The 21,187-nt window shown below is 41.9% G+C and overlaps 1 protein-coding gene and 1 long non-coding RNA gene across 7 annotated transcripts in view; one reads left to right on the forward strand and one right to left on the reverse strand.

Moving 5' to 3' along the window:
- Positions 1-21,187, forward strand: part of LOC123972869 (receptor-type tyrosine-protein phosphatase F) — a 166,445-nt gene that overhangs the window by 130,900 nt on the left and 14,358 nt on the right. For 4 of the 6 annotated variants that reach the window (XM_046052594.1, XM_046052595.1, XM_046052593.1 and 1 more), the window contains 6 exons: positions 3,840-3,994; positions 7,740-7,852; positions 10,455-10,487; positions 11,863-11,960; positions 15,227-15,350; positions 16,368-16,543. In XM_046052594.1, the coding sequence (XP_045908550.1) occupies positions 3,840-3,994; positions 7,740-7,852; positions 10,455-10,487; positions 11,863-11,960; positions 15,227-15,350; positions 16,368-16,543 (699 nt within the window). The remainder of the gene's footprint in view (positions 1-3,839; positions 3,995-7,739; positions 7,853-10,454; positions 10,488-11,862; positions 11,961-15,226; positions 15,351-16,367; positions 16,544-21,187) is intronic. The other 2 variants (XM_046052597.1, XM_046052598.1) reach the window with 1 other exon arrangement.
- The window catches only part of LOC123972874, a 31,636-nt gene continuing 16,318 nt past the window's right edge, over positions 5,870-21,187 (reverse strand). The window contains exon 3 of the long non-coding RNA XR_006825491.1: positions 5,870-6,104. This is a non-coding gene — a long non-coding RNA (uncharacterized LOC123972874). The remainder of the gene's footprint in view (positions 6,105-21,187) is intronic.

Consider the following 21,187-nt stretch of genomic DNA (forward strand, 5'->3'; position numbering starts at 1 on the left):
TGGCTTCTTTCGAAATTCAAAAGGCTTTGACAAACAATATCAAGAGAGAATTGTGAAAACAAGATGTTTTTTTTTCTAGCAGAGTATAAGCAAATTCAAGGCCAACTTTTTACCAAGGGTGGTAGGAATATACAGTAGGCATCATCGGTAGGATTCTTTGTTGAACTGTACTATACCACTTCTGCTCCTAGTGGCGTCTCCCTCTAGCAATGCCTCCAGATATCTGGATGCTTGGTATTCAGACAGATAGAGAGGGAAACATGCAGTTTCTGGTGCAGAATGGGAAAGAAGGCATGTGAGGGAATAATGGAGTGGAGGAAAAAAAAGTATGAAGGGAGAAGGGTCATCATACAGCTAGACCCCGAAGCCATATTTCTGTTCTTCATAGATATATGTGTGCTTTTATTCATTTATTTGACAGGGTTGATACACATAGCATATGCATTGTGTAGTGTTACATGTAAATAAAATGCAAGCAGTGCAGTATATACAAGACTTCTAGCTGTAGCTAATTTGCAGTCCTTGTCCCTGGTTAGTCTTTTAAGGGATGAAACCCATAATAAAACACTCATCATAGAGACACACAAGAAAACAAAAATAGACAAACAATCATAAAGGCATAATTTACCTCTCACTTTTAGTACCTCAATTTTTTTCCATCTCTAATATGTCTTTCTCTTGCCTTCCTTCTCCCTCCTTCTCGCTGTCTCTCCCTGTGTCATACAACAATGAGGAGAGTGTGGGCTCCTCAGCCTCCCTGGGCAGGCAGAGCGAGCGGCATATACATAATGGGCGTCTTTGCATGTTTGTTTGTTGTCTGGCACACACCCCTGCGGCTCATTTAAGCCACTTTGGAGAGACGTGGAGCTAGTGGGGTCAAAGCCGAGTTGAAACAAATGTGCCTGTGCTGCGCATAGTGGATTTTGCACTCAGGGGATGGCGGAGCAGCGGCTGACTGGGGAAGTTGTGTAGCCCACGGGCCAGATAGCAGACTCGATATACTGCTACTACCATAGCACCTCTGCCTGAGTCTTTCTCTCTCTGTCTCCTCGCTCTCTGCCATCTCTCATCACCCACTCTTTCTCTCTTGTTGTCTTACACCATCTCAGACAAACACTTACAATCATACACACACACACACACACACACACTCACTCAGCGGCTGCGACCTAGACAAATACGCACACACACTTGTGGAGGCTCAGAGGAGCTTTAGAAAAGGCTGTGAAAAACTGACGGATGCTCACACATGCTCTTACACATTTTCTACAGTCTTTACACACAATCATACACTTTCTCTTTCTCTGGCTGACAGATGCACACACATATCGACATCCACATATACTCTCCTGTGTCTCTTGTCAGTATGGATGGGGTTTGATAGAATTTTATCAAAATTTAATCCAATATCAAATCCTCTCTGAATTCGATCCCATTCCGAATCTATTTCGGTTGGGCTTTTACCATTTTTAAGCAACTTATGTTATAAGTAACTCAAAACCAAAGATTCAGCTGAGATCTGTATTCACTTTTTGTTGACTGAGAAGGCACTTCAGTTTTGAGTGGCAGCTTAATTACCATTCACAACTTGTCTGCACAACCTGAACATGATTTTGGAGCAGTATACAGTGTGAAATGGTGATTAAATATTTATCTGACACAGAAATAACCAGTGTAGCCTACTTGGTACAATTTTGGCTTTAATGCACATTTCTTATGTAATGTAATTAGCTACTGTTAATAATTCTATTAAAATGCAAAGCCTGCTACCTGAAAGTTATATACATTGGTCAAACATATCCTTAATAAAAAAGGATTGTAAGTAAAAGGTTTGAGATTAATTAGTTTTTGAGCTTGGCAAATCCAAGTATTATATAAGCATGGAGCTGACCCTACATTTCGACGTACACAAACCCACCCATGTTCATACTGTACACGTACATTCACACTGATTCAGAGTGGTAAGAGATACACATACACATATATTTACTTTTATGTCTCTCACTGTCTCTGACTCACACATTCCTTCATTGCACCATTGCTCCATTGTGATACCACTCTGCGAGGGCAGAGGCATTAGGAGCTGCGTGACTGAGCTTTTATCAGATATTATTGCCGTTCAAATGGATGATGCCAGTACTTTGGCGTGACCAACAGACAAAAAGTCCTCTCTTTTTGTTCACCACTCTCCTCTCCTCTTGCTCTTCCTCCCTTATCTGTCTCTGAAAGCACAGCTGCAGTCATTTGTTACACCATGAGAAGGAAAAAAAAAAAGAATACTTTTCCCAGGATTCCCTGCAGGGCCACATCCTACAGACTTATTTGGGACCTGCCGAAGAAACAGGAAGCCTTGTGGTGTTGTCACATCAACAGTGTCCCACCGCTGTGTCATTTCTCTTTGTTCTATAGATAATAGGTTCCTCCCACAGGCACACAGAACGGGAGAGAACCAGTCTTATGTGCCTGTAGTGTATCTGTGTGTGGAAAAGACACACAGATATCGCTGTAATCATATTATAATATTATTATTCATATTACTGCTGAAAATGTGAATCTTTTTACTTACTTACCTGAGTTATCATGTGTCTGTGCCTAATATCAGAGCACGCTGGTTTGCACATACACGATTGAGACATGCTGTAACACTCATGCACACCCATACTGTACATTTTTCCGGCAGTTGCCCAAGAGAAGGAGAGATAACAGAACTATATGACAGAGCACAGAACTCTTTGAGCTCATCTCAGCTTATCTTTCCAATTAATATCTGCCTGTGTGCCGAAGAGCAGGCTGCTGTGCGGCTAATGATCCGGATTACTGCTGCCTGCCGCCCCGCCACTCCTGCTGCATGCTGGGAGCCCAATTCCCTTCGAGGGCTGCGATCTGTCACCCATGCCCCTCCTCACACCCCCCCTCCCTCTCCGACCTGCCTCTCCCGTCGCCGTTCAATAAGAGGCACGCTGAGCTCTAATGACAGATGCCTCGCACCTCCCTCTTTCTCTTTCTCATCTGTCACCTTGCTCTCCTGCAGTTGGACTCCCTCCTCTTTCAGACACTTTTTTTAAACATCATACTGCGTCGCCTCGTGCACCCACTCCTCAGACACACACTCACCCACTCCTCCCTCCCCTCTGTCATTTGAAGACGAAGGAGCGGAGAGACGTCTCATTTACAACCAAGGTGGAAACGCACCCTCACCGTCACCTCCTCCTCCTCTTCCGTCACGGTGTGAACACTAATGAAGAAGAGATGAGTCCTCTCCTGTGCCCCCATTTATCTCAGTGGCCAAGGGACATACACACTCCTCCCTGCCTCTCTATCTCTGCTTCTCTCACTCTCCCGTCTCTGTCACCATCTCTAACATGATGCAATGCTTTCATATAAACATTATAATAACTTTAATAACCAAGATGGTGATGGTGAAAGAGTCATATGAGTTAGATCGATAACTTTATGGCTTGTTCTGCTGCATGCTTGAACCATGGCCTATTATTGGCATGAAATAACCTGGTTCTCAGGGTGGCAGAAAAAAGAAATCTGCTGTATTATATTTTGATTGCCTTTCCTTACAAAGGTAGATTTAGCTAACCCTATACATATTCTTAGTATATTATTAAAAATATTATATAATAAATTGTCTCTCATTGTTTGCCTTTTTTCTATGATCCTTAGTATAATCAAAATAGGAGATTTCTTACAATAATAACCGCCTGTAGTTCTTCCCCTTTACTAGTAAACTTTGTAAAAACCAATAAAAAAGGCATGAAAAAAATATAAAAAATATTCAAATGACCTTTCAAATGACACCTGCGTTTTCTATCTTTTCTTTTCCCTTACAGATGACATTTTCAGCCAGTCCATACTCAGACCCAATCCAGGTCACAACAAGTATGGCTCAGGGGATGGAGCAACCCGAAATGTTGTGGGTCATGGGCCCAGTGTTGGCTGTGGTCCTCATCATCATCATCGTCATTGCCATCCTGCTTTTTAAGAAGTAAGAGGCTGTGCTTAGTCATTTCTTCTCTGTTTGTGTGAGGTTGAACTGCAGTGACACTTTTGATTGTAGGTTTCTTTTGGTTGCATCAGGAAGGGTAAAGAGACATGATCCCCATTGGCACTTGCACCAGGCTGCTCACACACCAAACTGTAACATCCATTTTCCTTACCATAATATACAGTGTAACAAGAAAAGGAACCAAAGGCAGACTGATTTGTCTTTCAGAAAATCCTCATTTCTCCTCAAAAGAATTGGGCCCAGTTGGCCGTCTTTAATAGTACTATGTGAAGTGTCAGTTGAAATGGCAGCTGACATTGCCTCCCTAATGAAAAGCACAGCTTGGCTGTCAAAAATCCTTACTTATGAGTGGGAAATGTGTTTTGGCCAACACCATTGGTCATTTCAAATAAGAAACAGAAGGCTGCAACAGAGGGCTTAACTAAAAGCTCAATCAGTATCTCTTAAAAGCACTTCAACTGCCCTTGTGCAGCACCCCGTGGATATACACAGGCCAACATGGTGCAGGAAGTACAGGTAATGGATAGTGATACTAGTACTGAAACAATTAGTCTGTTAGCTGGTTAGCAACAATTTTCATTATCTATTAATAGTTTTATTTAAAAAAACAAGTGTCACCTTGGGCTCGTGGAAACAGTGATGAGCATTTTTTATAATTTTATATTCCAAATGATTAATCAGTTAATCATATATACAATTAACAGATTAATTATTATTTTTTGACAGTCAAATCTGAAAAATATAGTTTTACATTATTATTCTAATATGAAAGACCAAGAAAAGCAGGCAACTCTCCCATGGAACTGTCAATTGTGTGGCATTATCCTACAATTGATCAATTATGAAAATAGTCAATTTTCTGTCGATTGACGTAATAATTAATCAACTAATTGTTGCCACTCTATAAAATAATCATATCAATCCCCAGGTATAGTCAGGGTGTCATTAGGCTTATTATTATTAAACAATGATTTGTATTTTTACAGTAGGCATGAATAATGTGGTTAAATACCATTTAAATGGGAATCTATTTCCTACAAGCCATTATTTGCCTCACTTGGCCTCTTGCTGATTATGTCCCACCTCCCTATCTTCTCCTGATGGCTCCATAACAAATTCTCCATTTCATATCATACCTATTCTCCAACCTGCCATCCACAGCCTCGCAGACTGTTGTGCGGCTGCCGTCTCCAGCAGACTCAGAAAGGGACCGGTTAATAATAGGCCTTGAGACAGCTCACTGCTGAGTAGCACATCCTCTGTCTGGAAGCCCTTTCTCTATGTAGACACAGATGGACAGGAGGGACTGTGGGGAGGTGGCTATGTACCCTTTTCACTGTGGACTGGCAATAAATGTGCAAAGGAAAAATCACACCCTAGCTCGGGTTGTTAGTGCTACCTGCATATTCGCCAAGACCAACACCAACAGTGAACAATGATGAGGTTATTCTCAAAAGTCTCCAGCGAGTGTTAAGATAGCTCTTTATACTGTGCTTTTAAGATGTGGTTTACATTTTTTGGGAGGACTGGATTTAGCGCTCTGAAAATAGTACAGACTTTGAGTTAGGACATTATAGGTCCTAATGGATAATAATTACCTATTAACCCCACCTTCTTTTTACCCCCTGTGAATGCAGCAAACAGGAAAGGTGGGTATTATCACTGTTATACCAGTCACGACTTCATCTCCCTTCCCTTTCATCTGTGTTGTGAAATTGGTTGTATTCATCAGCTCTTTAGGGTTGCAGGGGCAGCTTCCTCTTTGCTCCAGTCGACATTACACAATAAAATCCACTCAAAAAGAAATAAAAGGAAACATCTTTAAATTGGTGTGTCTAATCTGATTTGTTCAGTTTTACATTATTTACACGACAGGAGACAGCAGACTCTGCAGCCCTTGATAGCTTGGGTCAAAGGAACCCTGAGGTCACATCTGTGAACCAATGCATGTTCCACATCTAGTGCCAGTGTCCCTCCTCAGATCATCCTGTCTGCCATGGTTTGTCTCCGTGCTGTGTTTCATTATCCAGCCAGTGTCAGCGCGGCCCTTCAGGATTGGCCCCATCTGAATATGCCAAGGCATCACCTGCTGGTGAAAGGACCATTGTGAAGTAAATGCCAGACAGGGAAACTGCTGAAAGAGAAATGTTCCCATCTTTTAAGCTGACATTTTCCACAGAGACCCATTTCTCCACTTTTAGCCCCCCCTCCCCCTGCTTCCTCGTGGCAGGAGTCTCAACAAAGAGCCCTGTTCTACCCTCATTAAGTGCACCCTATGCTGCACACACACTCATACACTCACGCTTACATTCTCACACATCTTAACCCTCACTTTGAGCCTGAGATGAATAACCCCATTGAGATTGCTGCCATGTTTACTTTAGCCCTGCACTAAAGTGTCATGTAGATTGGCATCTGATTGGATCAGAGGGAGACATGAGAGGTGTGGAGAACAGGCCAACTTTTTCACCCCCTACCCCCGCCCAGCCCCGCCCAGACCAGCCCAGCCCAACACAGTACAGCACAAGTAGCAGCCTCTGGGAAAACCGGATACTGTTTGGCTCAGCTCTTGGGTAGAGAGGAAAAGATGCTTGTCATAGATTAGCCGTCACGCTGCTAGCATTGGCTTAAGCCCCTGCAGCATAAGATAACAGGTGGTGGTGAGGCCCAAGCCCCAGCAGCTGAGGTGGACAGGGTTATGGCTGTGTGTGCACCACCAGCTTTATGTATTCTCACCACGCCGGGCTTCAACAGAAGGCCCTGCTCCTGCCTAAAACCCACGCTTGCCACTTGCAAATGGAGTGCAATGAGATGTGAAATTTCCACAGGGCGCCCTGATGCTTCCTTCCGCCCATTTCCATTTGAAGTCAGAAGGCTTGTGAATCTGCAGCTGTATCTCTGTGAGTGTGTGTAGTTGTGAAAGTGAGTGAGGTGGGAAAGCATGCATCTGGGTGCCTGTTTGTGTGTGTATGTCAACATATGCTGGCTGTCTGAACATTAGAATACAGGCAGGCTGCGTTTACTATTCCTCTTTCCGCCTGATGGACAAAGCTACGGTCGACTGAGTTGAGCAAGTCCGAGCTGTGCTGGTGTGTTCTGCGCTATGCTAAACTCAGCTAGTCCAGGCCTGGCAGCGCAGGTGCTGCAGAACTGGTCTAATTACCCAGTGTTGTGCCACCCAGCTGATGAGCTAATTACAGCATCCGCCTGTTTTCCTCTCAATCTGGAAAGCCAGTAAACACAATGTGTTGTTAGCGCACACACACAGCAGTGAAAATCGTACATTTAAATCTATGCTACACAAACACTTGCGCTCATGTACATGTACCCACACAGCAGCTGTCACCTATCCAGCAGCAAACAAACCCAACCTAGCCCACTCCAGGAAAATGATGGCATTTCTTCAAACACATTAAACTCCAGTTGGCAAACTAATGGGGGTAATGCCCTGGTACCTACTTTTCTCTTGAATTTCTGGTCCTCAGAACCAGTTTTGAGAACCATTAACTATGCCATTAGCCTCATTAAGTGTGCAACAGAGTGAAAGTGTGCATTTCCTTCTAACCATATAGAGGAAACATTGATGTCATTCTTAATCATCCTGTCATTTCCACTTGCACTTAGCTTGAGGAATTGATGGTTACTTTAGCGCTCTCGTATTAAGCATGTAGGTGGTCTCTGCTTGATGTGGTTAATGTCTTATTGTCTGTTTCTGCCACCTCAGGAAGCGAGCATCACCCCTACCCAAAGATGAGCACTCAGGTGGAGTGAAAGACTCCCTGCTGGCCAACTCCTCCGACCCTGTGGAGATGAGAAGACTCAACTACCAGACCCCAGGTAATAAACAACGGTCTGACAATCATACATGTAGCTAGATAGATAAGATAAAGTTTGCTCTGCTTACCCACAGCAACTGCCCTTAATAAATTAACTTATGTTGCATTTGTGTCATATGTGATGGGTGGTAAAGATGGAAAAGTTTCCCATGATGACAACTTGATGGTTGTATGATTTCAGAGTTGGACGTGTGAGGATTAAAATACTGTGCAATGACAATATAACACCATGTCTATTAAATTTGGGTTCAATGACAATGAATGACAGACTTGAGACTAAAGATTTTTCATTGGTTTTCATCATTTCCCCTAGTCATAATTACGACTTGGATGTTGACAGGTACACTATTTACAAGTTGGAAACTCAAAGTCATGATATTTCTAATATGGCATGAATCAACCTCCTTTCATGGACCTCCTTAGTGGTAAACAGAGGAAGGTTTGTTGTATTGGGCAAGTTTGTAAAGCATTGCACCAATGTCTGTAGATTACTAAGTATGTACATTTTAATCAGGAAAAGAGTGCAGGTTCAGTCAACATTTTTATCATAAAAAATTGTTAAAAATAAGTATATTGCTTCATTCCAAAATTAAAATCCTCCCTAAAATTCATTAGATGGTCCTATCTTCAATGCTGATATCCAATGATATCCAAATATCCAAAGGTGACTTATACCTTTAATAGTGTTCCTTAATATCTTTTTTTATTTATCTTATCTTCAAGTATTTTTTCTCCCTCAAATGGTGGATAATGCATTGTGATTTTTTTTTTTTTTTTCAATTAAACTCTGAACAGCCTTTCCAGAACCAATCTTCTTCTGCAGTGAACGCCTGCCTCCCTGTTCTTTTAATGGATCTCTTTGTAGCTAGTGTAGCTGTATGAAATTCATGAGTCCTGCTTATTTTGTTATTTATCTTCAGGATGTAAAAATAACAATTTGTCAATGAGAAAAAATAAACAAATCATCTTTGCTGTCATGCCCACCTCTTTACGGTACCAGTGGAGTCAGTCCAAGTGAATTCAGATTCCATCCGCGTGCAGTGGAGGGGGGGGGGGGGGGGGGGGGGGGGGGGGGGGGGGGGGGGGGGTTCAGGGTGCCCGCCTCAGCATCAGCCTTCTTCCTTTTTCCTGCTGATCTCCTCCCTCCTCCCCCGGTCCTCTTTTCATTCCCCCTAGCTGGTAATGAGTCCTGCTGCCTCTGATGTCAAGGTGAGCCAGGCGAAGGGAACAATGGAGCTGAGAGAAAATGTCAGCTCCGGTGCATGCGCGTTTGTGCGTGTTTTGTGTGTGTGTGTGTGTGTGGATATGTGTAGCCCTTCTCACGGGTTATTAAAGATCCCATTCACCGTACACACACAGCCTTTTGAACCCCTGCAGAGGAATTAAGCAGTGCTACCTCTCCCGCTCCTCCCACTCCTCCTCTTTCCTCTTTTGTCTTCCATTTCTCCCTGTAGGGTAATCTCTCTCTCGTTCTCTCTCTCTCTCTGCCCCCCCCCCTCTCTGTATGTCAACATTTATCTCCTTCTTTCTCTCTCTTTCCACCTCTGTGTTTTGCTTCAACAGTGGTGATTATCAAAAATCACCAAGGCTGCGACTAGCTCATGAAAACGTTTGAGATTCCAAGGCCGAGTGAATATTGAACAGCCCATTCCTCTGTCCTCTGGCTCTTTCTCTCTTTGATTCGCCCACAGCTGGTGAACATTCCTGCTCTGATACTGATTGCAGCTCATGTCTCCAGCATGTTGGTTTGTCAAGTAGACCTTGACTGTACCTTTTGGCACTCCCGCAGCTGGCGTGTGGTTCGATCAGTAACTGACCTGGTTTATCCTTGGCAGACCTGGTTCAGATAGCATTTATAATACTTAACTGTCATCCATTTGTTTGACACTTTAGAGAAAGCATTATAATGCCATTTACAGAGTAGTGCAATTTACAGAAAATAGTCACAGACTCTCATATAACCGGGGGTTGTAGTTTTGGGCATCATTTTAGCTAATTGCTGATATCTGTGAAAATCAGTTTTAAAAAAGTCCAGTGGAGCACAGAATACAAGCAGTCAGATAGTGGTTTAAATAAACCCTCAGGTTAGCCAGACTTATTTGAAAGAGAAAACAGTCAAAAAGTCAAATAGTAAAATTATTACCCAAACTGTTCTAAACATCAGTGTTTACAGACTGACTTCCTGGTTCAACTTCACCAACCATACTTACTCTGACCTAACCTGTCTGACCCCAACATTTCATGTTCCCAGCTGGCAATGCTGGCATTACCAGTAACAAAAAATGATGGCCGAAACTGTAACACCCACGTTTTGATAAAATGAAAATTACCTTTAACACTTCAGATGTATGTGTAGTGCCCTTTACTCAGTTGTGCAGTTTACAATGAGCAGTCACAGGGGAGTATTTTAAAGTCAAGCTTTGTATGCACTTCTGTTTAACAACCTAGACTACACTACTTGAATTGTCCTGAGAGGGCAAACACCACCTGCTGCGCACTCCAACCAGCTTAAAAGGTTATTTGCGGATACTGGTCTGATCCTGAGCCATCTCCATTGATTGAGTGTTCTTCTTCCTCCCTCCTTCACTCTTCTCTCTCTACAGGTCCCAGCTCTCATCGCTGCCCCAACACTCCAAGTTAGTTTTCTCTCTCACCTACTGTGTATTTCCCACACATGCAGTTTCTCTTCCTCTCTCACTCGCTCCTGATTCCCATTCCCCCGTTGCAATCCTGACAGACATCACAAGCCCACAAGCTTGTAGCCTCTGGCGCTCCAAGGATGCAGCAATGCCCTGTCTTGGCTGTGAACTTCCCACAACACCTTTTTGGTGCGGAGGCAGATGAATAGATGGTTTCATGGATAGTTGAGCAGTGCGGACAGTTACACTTGCCGTACATTAGCCTTGTTATCAATGGCGTCACTCTCCATTTACCCAACAACATGGCTGTAAAAGACCTGGCTGAACACGCACAAACACATACACACTGATGTGAATGTGCTCATAGGTCCCTCTGTGTGATAGGATTAAATTAGTATAATTGGTCAGGTTTCATCTTGTGCCGTGGCCATAGTTACCAGCCATTAGCCGTCAGCATTACAGCAATAATGAGTTTGCAACGGTCGCTCATCTGAAAGCATGACCCATGACCTTATAGATGCGCTCAACCAAAGGCACTAATGTTAATATTTATACCTCTTTAAAGTGTCTTTCTGACTTCAAGGCTATATGTAAGGTTAATGATGCTCCATGTATAACTTTAGAGCTTCTTCATGCGTCGCATACAGTTAACTTTTAACACATAAGGCAAGTTCCCAGCAATCCGTTTAAGCACAGAGCCTTGCCAAGTTCAGAGGCACAGGGGGAATTTGTGTCGGTAGATTAGCAATAAATCATCCAATAACCCGGCGATGAGAAATCTAGAGAACGGCAGGGGGGTTGTTTGAAATTAATCCAGCCCAAGCGCTCCAGGCTGGGACGAAAGATAGTCTATTGTTGGGAAAGAGATTTTCAAAGAAATGAGTTTTGGCTGGTGACCAGTCAGTTTTTTTCCTATCTGGGAAGTGACAGTGTGACTGATTTGTAGAGACTTGTGGGTTCTTGCTCTGATCCCACCTCTGCCACCAATTGAGCGTTGTGGAGTCAGAGAGATGTCTGCCTCCTGCTTCCTTCCAGGAGCATGCTCACCCAGTCACTCATGTGCATCGCCGTGCCAGCCCCACCTCTGTCCTCCTCACTTAGCATGACGATATCACCAAATGTCACCAGCCTGTTTCAACGTGTGCGCTCTCTCTGTCCTCTCTCTTCTCTCCCTCTCTTCATGCATTGTTGAACAAAATGCACTCTGCTCACCGTTACACAGCCACCTCATGGTCCCACTGGCAGCCTCACTCACCCTGTGGTCGAAATAGTGTTTGTATAAGTCCATGTGCATATCTGATGGAGGAACAGCCAGATCTCACACTCTTCTTTGTCTTCTCCTCTCTTCCTCTTCCTATTCTTCTTCTCCCAGGAATGAGGGAGCACCCGCCCATTCCTGTCATTGACCTTGCTGACCACATAGAGCGACTGAAGGCCAATGACAGCCTCCGCTTTTCCCAGGAGTATGAGGTGAGAAACATGTACTAAATACTGTATCAGTGTTTCCTTCTCTTTCAAGCATATAAATGTGTTTCTTTGTTATCTTGTCTGGGAAGAAGTTTTGTGTTTGTGCCTCTTTGATCCCATATACATGTATTCTAATGGATTATGGAAGACTTCTTTCACAGTCATTCTTCAGTCATTTTTATAACTCTATTACCAATCCCACCAGGAAACCAACACTTACATTAAATGCTGCGAGATGCTTTTTCACAAAACTAGCAGGTGGCGAGTTGCTTAAGCAATCTGGCTGCGTCTTGATGTTTCCCCTAAGAATGTTATTTTGCAGGCGGTCTCTGCGATGAAACTTGGTGAGGGATTATCTCTTGTCAGTGTTCTTCCTCCCCCCAAAAAAGGGAGCAAATTTGCATTTAAAGTGGCACGTAGTTGGTTTGGGGACGAAGCGAGGCCAGATGAAGAGGAGACGCATCCTTGAATACAGAAAAACAAGAGCTGTCTTTTATTTATTTGTTCTGATTGTTCGATCTGTTTTGTCTAATCCACTCTATTCCTCACATTGATGGATCCAACGAGGGTGTTGGAATGATTGTAGATCTTTCTTTTATTTTTTTTTTTAGCTTCAACTAAAATGTTATTGCCTTGGTCTTGTTTGTGTGTGAACAGCATACGTTGCTACCGCATGAAATTTGCTGTGCAGTTTCACACTTCCGAGAGAAACAACAAATATATTTTGCGGACCTCATGACCTTTCCGCAAGAATCACCAGAAGCACAAACTTTAGCCAACATTTTGTAACTGTTCTGTTATCTGCCTTGTCCAGTGTTTACTGTGGAAATATCTATTTGAGGGGCTTATATAACCATTGTATCATCTACCCAGTAGTTATGCTTTTTTTAAAACCGTATGGTGCTACATAAACATTATTCATTCAGATTTCATACATGATTTTTTGTGTAGTACATTAAAATTGTTTTATGATGGTATTGATTCAATTTCATGATCATTTTGGAGGATTTAGTTTGTGGAGCTGCTGAATTGTATTGCTTTAATAATAATATTTTGTCCATATCAATGACTAAAATATATAATAAAGTATGATGTTGTATGAAATCTGTAAGAAAAAGCCATTATAACGTATGACAAAATATAAATTCCATATCATTTTGGATGTAAATTTGTGCAATATATAATATAGTATATCATTTTAATGGATTTTTATCTGGTTCACTTAGAAATTCACAGATAACTGGGGAGATAATTAGGCCTTGGTAAAAATCTGCACTCAAGTAAGTACTTTATTGTGTTGCTCAGTGCCTCTCCAGCACATCGCCCTCCCGGCCTGTTGAGTTAGTGTAAACGAATCAAGCCAGAGAAGTGGCTTGTATGACTGCAGGCAACCAGCCCGGCCCCATTCCCTCTCCGCATCATTCCAAGCCAGGGAAGACCCCCTCCATGGCCCGGCAGATGGCCGCCCGTCTCTATGCCAGCCAAGGCGCTGTGGCAGAGCTCATGGCGCTTTGTCACAGTCACGTTCGCCGGCTGCTCCCATTGCGCCTTACCCCAAGGCACAGAATTTGTAGAGGCTTCACCACTTCCTCTCCCTGATGTTTTAGACGGCCTGACACTTCCTTATCCACCACCAACGCCAGTCCGCCTCACACTGAGCAATGAGCACACTGGGTAATGAGCAGAATTTGTCAATCAGGCATGTTGGAGCTCCCCCTGACAATCTTTTTATTGCAGGAAGCAATATCATGCCGCAGTCGTCATAGCATCATTATGTTCATTTGAAAGCATTTCCAATGTGTCAGTGAGAATACCTTGGGTGTTTGTTCTAACCTCTACCATCTCTACCTCACTTGTTTGCTAGTTGTCATCAGTCTAGTGTGCCCACTGTGTTCACTGAGCTCTCAAATGGATATGACATGTTTTGACTGCAAATGAAATCTTTTTCTTTGTACTGGCGGGCACGGACAGAGAAATTGGCAGTGCTGAGCTCTTCAGCAGCAATAGGCCTATACACATGACTCTCACTGCTTAGCAATTTGGAGCTCTAGTGGAAGATTTCTTACATATGAGCGCTCCACATTTTTCATATCTTGTTCAAAAACAAATTGGATGTACATGGCTTTCTCTGGAAATAAACTTTGAGTCTAAAATAGCCTGTATATAACTTCCATAAGAGTGAAAACATAGTGAAAAGTTTTGTCATAGGACAGAAATTGAGTTCATTGTTATAGAAGGGCAAATCTCATCAGCCTTACATGTAGCTAAGCAAAACACCAGGAAATATCTTACCTTGCACCCTTTGTTTTATCCATTAGCCAATAAGTTTTGACATAAAATAACCTCTAATAATTAAATTAGTGGTAAAGCCACATTAAGTAAGTGAAGGAATTTTGAAGGTGTGACTCCTGCTGGATTTGTGAGGCGAAAGGTCTGGGGAACTAGTGGATATGGTTCCGGTGTGAGCTGAGGGGGATCGATACAGAATAACAAGAGACTCTGTGACATTATCGAGCCACAGGATGAGAGGCCGTCACATATCTCCCCAAATCAATATGTATGCAGTCTACTTTCGTCTTAGCCCGATAGACAAGTGACGTAAGAAGGAAATGGTTGGAAACAGTGAGAGGCTGAAAGGGAGAGGGTGAAACAAAAATCCTAGATAGGATATAGAAGATGAGAAAAGAAAGAAAGATAGAAAGACAGAGGATGTGAGGAATCATGGTTAACACAAGAAGTCATGCATGTGACTCAGAATTAGGTCATTCAAAAGGACCATCCTAAAGGGAGAGGATGAGTGTTTGTGGTTGCCTCTTCACCATCACCAAAGCAAGTGCCTTTTATCAGTATTTATGCTTCATAAGCATTCATGGTATGAAATGTTATACAATAATTAACCTGTTCATGGGCCAGAAGTAGTTGCATTATAGCCAGCATTATGGCGCTTCTACATGATAGCTTGAGTCTGCACAATCTCCTCCACAGTATAAAACCACTTACCTGTGGCTTTTCTAGCGACAAGGTGTTGGTATATGTTCCATTTAAAGGCTGTGTTGTCCACAGTGTACTGCGGTTGAATGGGTGACAGTAGGGTCATTTTGCTCTTTTCCCATACCCTCCTGTCTTGCTCCATTTTATCCATGTGACACTCATGTGGCTTCTTTTGTGCTTCTGTTTTCTTTTCTTTCTTTCTGTCTGTGTCTCTTTGTCTCTTATAATCACTATCTTTCCATTTTTCTGTCTATTTTCTTTGCTGCCCTCTTTCACAGTCCATTGATCCTGGCCAGCAGTTTACCTGGGAGAACTCCAACATGGAAGTCAACAAGCCAAAGAATCGCTATGCAAACGTCATTGCCTATGACCACTCCAGAGTGGTACTCACCTCTGTTGATGGTAAGAGCTCATGTAACCACTTAACCCCTCAGATAGCCATTGACTGAGGCCACCATCGATTGAGACCTCCTTCACAAGTAGCAACAACATTTTGTATGCCTGCAGCTGCTGCTCTACAACAACTCCAGTTTTATCCACAAAGCACATGTGCCCTTTTTGCATCACTATAGACGCTTTCAACAGTAAAAATATAAACAAACGGTACTGCGCATGTGCCCAAACTTAACTTCCAGCAGACTTCCACAAGCAATCCATAACAAGTAAATAACCTTAGCTGCCAGTTGAAGAAAAGAAACGTTACTTGGCCAAATTGAAATGTGATAAGTTCACACTAGCAGACCCGTTGAACAAAAATTTACCGCAGTTTTTCCCCCAGAATGACAGCGTAACTGTGGCGACCACGGCAGGGGGGATCTCTGACATTGACGTTGGACGGATATGTGCAGCGGTGTTCATAACACTAACCATTCAATACACAGACTGGTCCGCTGTCAATGTGTTTATGGGAGAGAGGGAGCGAGTGAGAGGAGGTGCTGAGCGAATATGCGCTGCGTGCATGCAGTCAAATACAGGTTTTCCCATCTTAAATAGTAAAAACAAAATGGAAATCAATATGTGGCAGTCACCGCTGATAATGTAGTGGGCCGCCACAAATAAATGAATGTATGGGAAACACTGTACTGGATATCACTCACCGTATTAGCCAGTAAACACAAACCCAGTGATAAACAAACAGAATGGAAGTTAACTGCGGGCTGGGCACCTTGGCAACACATCCGATGAAAGCGTCTATAGTGTGTTCATCATAAACACTGGAAACCACCATGCATGATAAGTGATAGACAGAGGCAGATAGCCTTTGTACCATGTGTGTGAATGTGCCCCAAATCGGCAAGAAGAAAATCAGTAAACGTATCATGCTTTGTGATTAAAATGTTTCAGATCCTGATCTGATCTCTGTTTCTGAAAAACCTTATTAGATCAAATAAACCTCCTTACTTCCTGTCTTTGTTACAGCCGTTCCAGGCAGTGACTACATCAATGCCAACTACATCGATGGCTACAGGAAGCAGAATGCCTACATCGCCACACAGGGGCCACTGCCAGAGACACTGAGTGACTTCTGGAGGATGGTGTGGGAGCAAAGATCCAGCACCATCGTCATGATGACCAGACTGGAAGAGAAGTCACGGGTAAGGAGAGACACTGTGTCATTTACTGTAAAACATAGAGAAAATCAATCACTGAGTTCATTCACTATGATGTATTTGATTCATGAACATGTGTACACTCAAATTCTTTATTACATACTAGTGCTGGGCAACAATTAAAATTTTTAATCGTGATTAATCGCATGATTTTCTTGCAATTAATCGCGATTAATCGCATTGTTACGCACAAAATTGAATAATGAATTCTAAAGTAGTGTATTGCGCACTTGTAATTTAAATGTACTGCTATATACACAAAAGTGTAATAACATGTGGTTTGCAAACACTTTTTTTACCAGCAGTATTCCCTTTACACAGCAGCAATAAAATATTAAACCTATACCTATAACCTAAACATTAATGTAATCAAATCAAATATTAAACCAAAGCTATTTGCCACTGCCAGGGCATTACCTTTTATCTAGCTTGTTAAAATAAGTTACCATCAGAGATGTCTACATTCAAACATCGGGATGGACAATGGGGGGGGTTTCAGTTGTTTGATAGGCTGCGTCATTAACAAGCTAGCGGCTGCCGTGATAACGGTTCGCGGGTGGAAAAATACGGAAAAGAGATGACAGTGTTGTCTGCTGAGCTGAAACCTCCTTCCGCTGCTTGTTTGGGTGGGTGATTTGCAGGCTGTGACCCATGGTTTGACTGTATGTGTATTCAGAGCCAGTGAGCAACGAACTTTCAAAATAATAATAATTATTAATTATTAATGGTAAGAGTTGCAAAATTTGGAGGAAAACAAATCACAAGTCGATAGTACTACGGCATACTATACAGTGTTTGAAATTTGAAACGTGGCCAGAAATTTAGTTTCCTGACACATATATGTATATATTAATGTAGTTCTAAAACCAAAGTAACATTACACCAAACAAAGCCTGAGGGCATATAGATGCCCGGTTCAACTTTAAAGCGGTATTTGTCAGCCTGATCAAAGTCACAAGGACTTCAAAGGATATTTTGGTTGTCTGCAGACAGTATCGCTTCATCTTGCTCTCTTTTCCCGAGTCCCCAGCAATCTCTGAAAACTCTGCATGAATTCCTTCCTGTTTGTGAAGTCGAATTGCACAAGAGCTTTTTAGGCAAGGCGAGTTTATTTGTGTAGCACATTTCAACAACAAGGCAATTCAGAGCGCTTTACATAAAACATAAAAGGCAAAATGTAAAAGCAACATAAGGCAATATAAAAAGACATTTAAATACAATTAAAAAGAGTTATATAGAAAATATAACAGGATAGTTACAGTGCTGTGTAACATAGAGTCAAAAGCCTCGGTTTGATTTAATAAAAGGCAGCGGCAGACGATGACAGCATGTGCACAACTACTAAAAATAAGAAACACTTTCATCTTAATTATAAACATGTACATTACAGTTTTATTTTGATTTTCATAATAATGCAAAGTCTTTATTTTATTATTTATTACTAAGCAAGAGTTCAGTACTTGATTGCTACATGTTTATTTTTGCAACACCAAGCCAATGTTTCATAGACACTGAGTGCCTCATTTGTGTTGGCACTTCCTGAATTAGGCACTCAAAAGCCACAGCACTATAATGAAAACTCAAGTTGAAGTTAAGGGGATTGTCACCCAACAACACCCATTTGCTCCTAAAAATACATTCAAGCTAATAAAAGCAAAAAATGAGCACATGAGCAACTTGAGATTCAAAATTGGGATGGGTTTATTTAATTACCATCACAAAATCATGCCTATAAAGTCTTTGGAGGAACTAAATCAGCATGGAGCCCTGCCAGTATCTGGTGCTTTATTAGTGTGCATACGGTACCCTAATGAAAGAAAGTCCCCAGACTACGAACTGGAAGTAACAGGGATTGTAAATGAAAGAGTTCATTTCCAAAATCCTAGACATTGATTTTTTGAGGGGGGCGGGGTGCTGTAGCTCAGTTCATCATTCAGTATATATACTGAGTCTGTAAAACAGCAATTGTTTTGTCAAGACTTAAATTACTTACCATCCTTCAAAACGTACCATCATCTGTTTTAATTTTGAGCTATCGATGTAATCAATCATTTACTCAAATTGTGGCAACACTTTCTCTTTTTGGAACAGAGCTCATTTATTTGTACCTTGGAGAATATCTGCAGCACGGATATGTTTGATTACATGAATTTTAATACACGCTCAGTTGATCTCAGCGAGGATATACTCATCCTCAAAAATACCTTTCTGTATATTTAGTGTCTGAGTGGCAATTTCAGGGCTCTGTGACAGATGACAATGATCTCCTGCTTTGATCTCAGAGTCACTGCCTCACATACGTACACAGGAAGAAAATAATGGAAACAACACAACAACATAAGGAACCTAAAGAGAAATGAAACTGCCTGTCAGCCTGTCCCCACCTCACACACACATCTGAGAATCAGTTGGCTTGCCAACACTATGGAGTGAGTTGTGGAGGACCAAACCAGCCTTCCACCAACGGCGATGGAAACATTTTTTGCCCACTTGTGTCAGGGTACCTTGAAATATTCAGGATAACATCATCAAATGGGGAAGAGTCCGCTTTGTGTAAATTCCAAACCAGCAGGGAGTGTTTAACTCCACTCCAAAAAGAGCAGAGAGTTTTTATCTGCATTGCTGACATTTATACTATTGGGAGACTTTTCCATAAACATTATATAATGTGCCAACAGCTCGAAGAACATTTTGGTGTTCAATTACTCTTCAAACAATGTTATATGTATATAAATCCCAATTACAACCTCCGCTATACAGAGAAGTAAATCTTTAGTTTAAGTATGTGTGTGATATAAATGTCTGTTGCAATTTTTAAATGACTTTTTCCAATTGAATATGAGTCATCTAACAGTTAATTCAATTGATTAAATTGCTTGTGCATCCGTCCTGAAAACAAGATTATTTAATATGTGGAACTGTCCTGAAAAATCCTATCAGACTGCAAACTGCGTCAGACAAACAGTGTTTACAAGTTGATAATGAATAGACATTTAATAAGACAAAACATTGCACAAAGCTGCCTTCACTGGGTAGACGAGGTGTTGCTACATTTTCAGGGATTCCTGTTATTTTGTCCACTCTCTTTACATAAATGCGCATTCTCTATTTGTCTATTTCTCTTTCACATACGCACACAGACATACACATATGGTGAGTGACTCAACCTCCCACCACCCAGCCAGACTGATGTCTTATGCCAAACATGACAAATATGATGAGATTTGGCAGCAGGCAAATTTCAGCATTTCCTCTTGCTCTATCATTACCAGTTAAAACTCTAAAAGGTCAGGACTTGAAATGACACCAGAGGTATTACTCACTTGTGCGTGTGTGTGGTTGCATGTGTGACTAGATAAGAGGTATGTGTGTTCTCTGTAAAAGGCCAGGTGACGACATGTGAAAAGCAAGGTTCAAAGTAGAAGCGGATGATAGTGAAACCTGCAGTCTGTGTGTGTGTGTGTGTGTGTGTGTGTGTGTATCTTTTTATGTGTGTGTTTGCGAGGGAGAATATGCCACCCAACCCCAGACAGCACAGAGATATTCATTACAGTAGTGACTGCTAATCTATATGTTTGTACTGCTAGTGGTTCCTCATCACTCAGTTGAGTTTCTACTGCAAGGTCTACCTCTTCCTCTGAATGGGAGCTGTCACCCGGGGGAGGTGAAATGTGAGGGGGAGAATTTTAGCGCATTTCAGTTTGTCGATTTGTACCAGCTTGCTGAAACAGCCAAGGTGCTTCCAAATGTCAGCCCGGTACTGCAGTAGCAATATGATTAGCTTACCCGCACCATATCTCTTCCTCTGATGTTATCCAAATCAATAGCGGCAAATCCTAGTCCCAGCAATTCTGACATTAAAACAGAGTTTGCATTTGCTCAGTTTCTATGTGTAAGAAATGAGTTGAACACACTTCTAGTATTACTGTGAAATGACCAACTTTACCCACACACATTTAAAATGTTTTGTTTATTTCAGCCCACGCTATTATTCAGTGTCTTTGACTGACTGAAATTTTTTTTTGTCTTCTTATTAAAGACACTTTGTAGGTGGAGAAAATTGCTAGGGACTGAATCTGTCCCACATATTCAGACTACATGTCACAAGCTTTTCCAAACAAGATTTTAGTCTTGAAAATGTCCACAGAAAATCGACTAAACGTAGAAGCAAGACCAATCAAGCGGGCTATGCCAAGTGTTTAGATAATGATGTGACTCATCGCCTCTATAAACTCACAGACCTTTTGAACAACTATTAAATTAGGTGTTATAAAAAATCAAATTAAGCATGATTGTGCTACTGCATGGCCTATTTTTGACTCACATTATTCAGGACATATTTGCCCAACATTTCCATAACTGACGCCTCATTGCAGCCAAACTCCAGTGACAGCCAGTAGCTACTTTCATCAGTCTGATGAGGATGGGTTCATGTAAATGTTTGAGTGAAGAAGAGGACTGTTGACAATTTCTCAAGTCCTTTTTTTGTTTCAGTCTAATGCCAATTGAGCCTTGCCAGAGAGAAGGAGTAATATAAAAGTGTGGCAAAGGCCAGTCTCTCTCGTAGCTACACCTATTAAAGCAAAGCCACTCAGTGCCAGTGTTTGGAGAATCTTTGGCCTCATCCAC

This window comes from Micropterus dolomieu, linkage group LG06 (assembly GCF_021292245.1).
Source record: "Micropterus dolomieu isolate WLL.071019.BEF.003 ecotype Adirondacks linkage group LG06, ASM2129224v1, whole genome shotgun sequence".
Lineage (NCBI taxonomy): Eukaryota > Metazoa > Chordata > Actinopteri > Centrarchiformes > Centrarchidae > Micropterus > Micropterus dolomieu.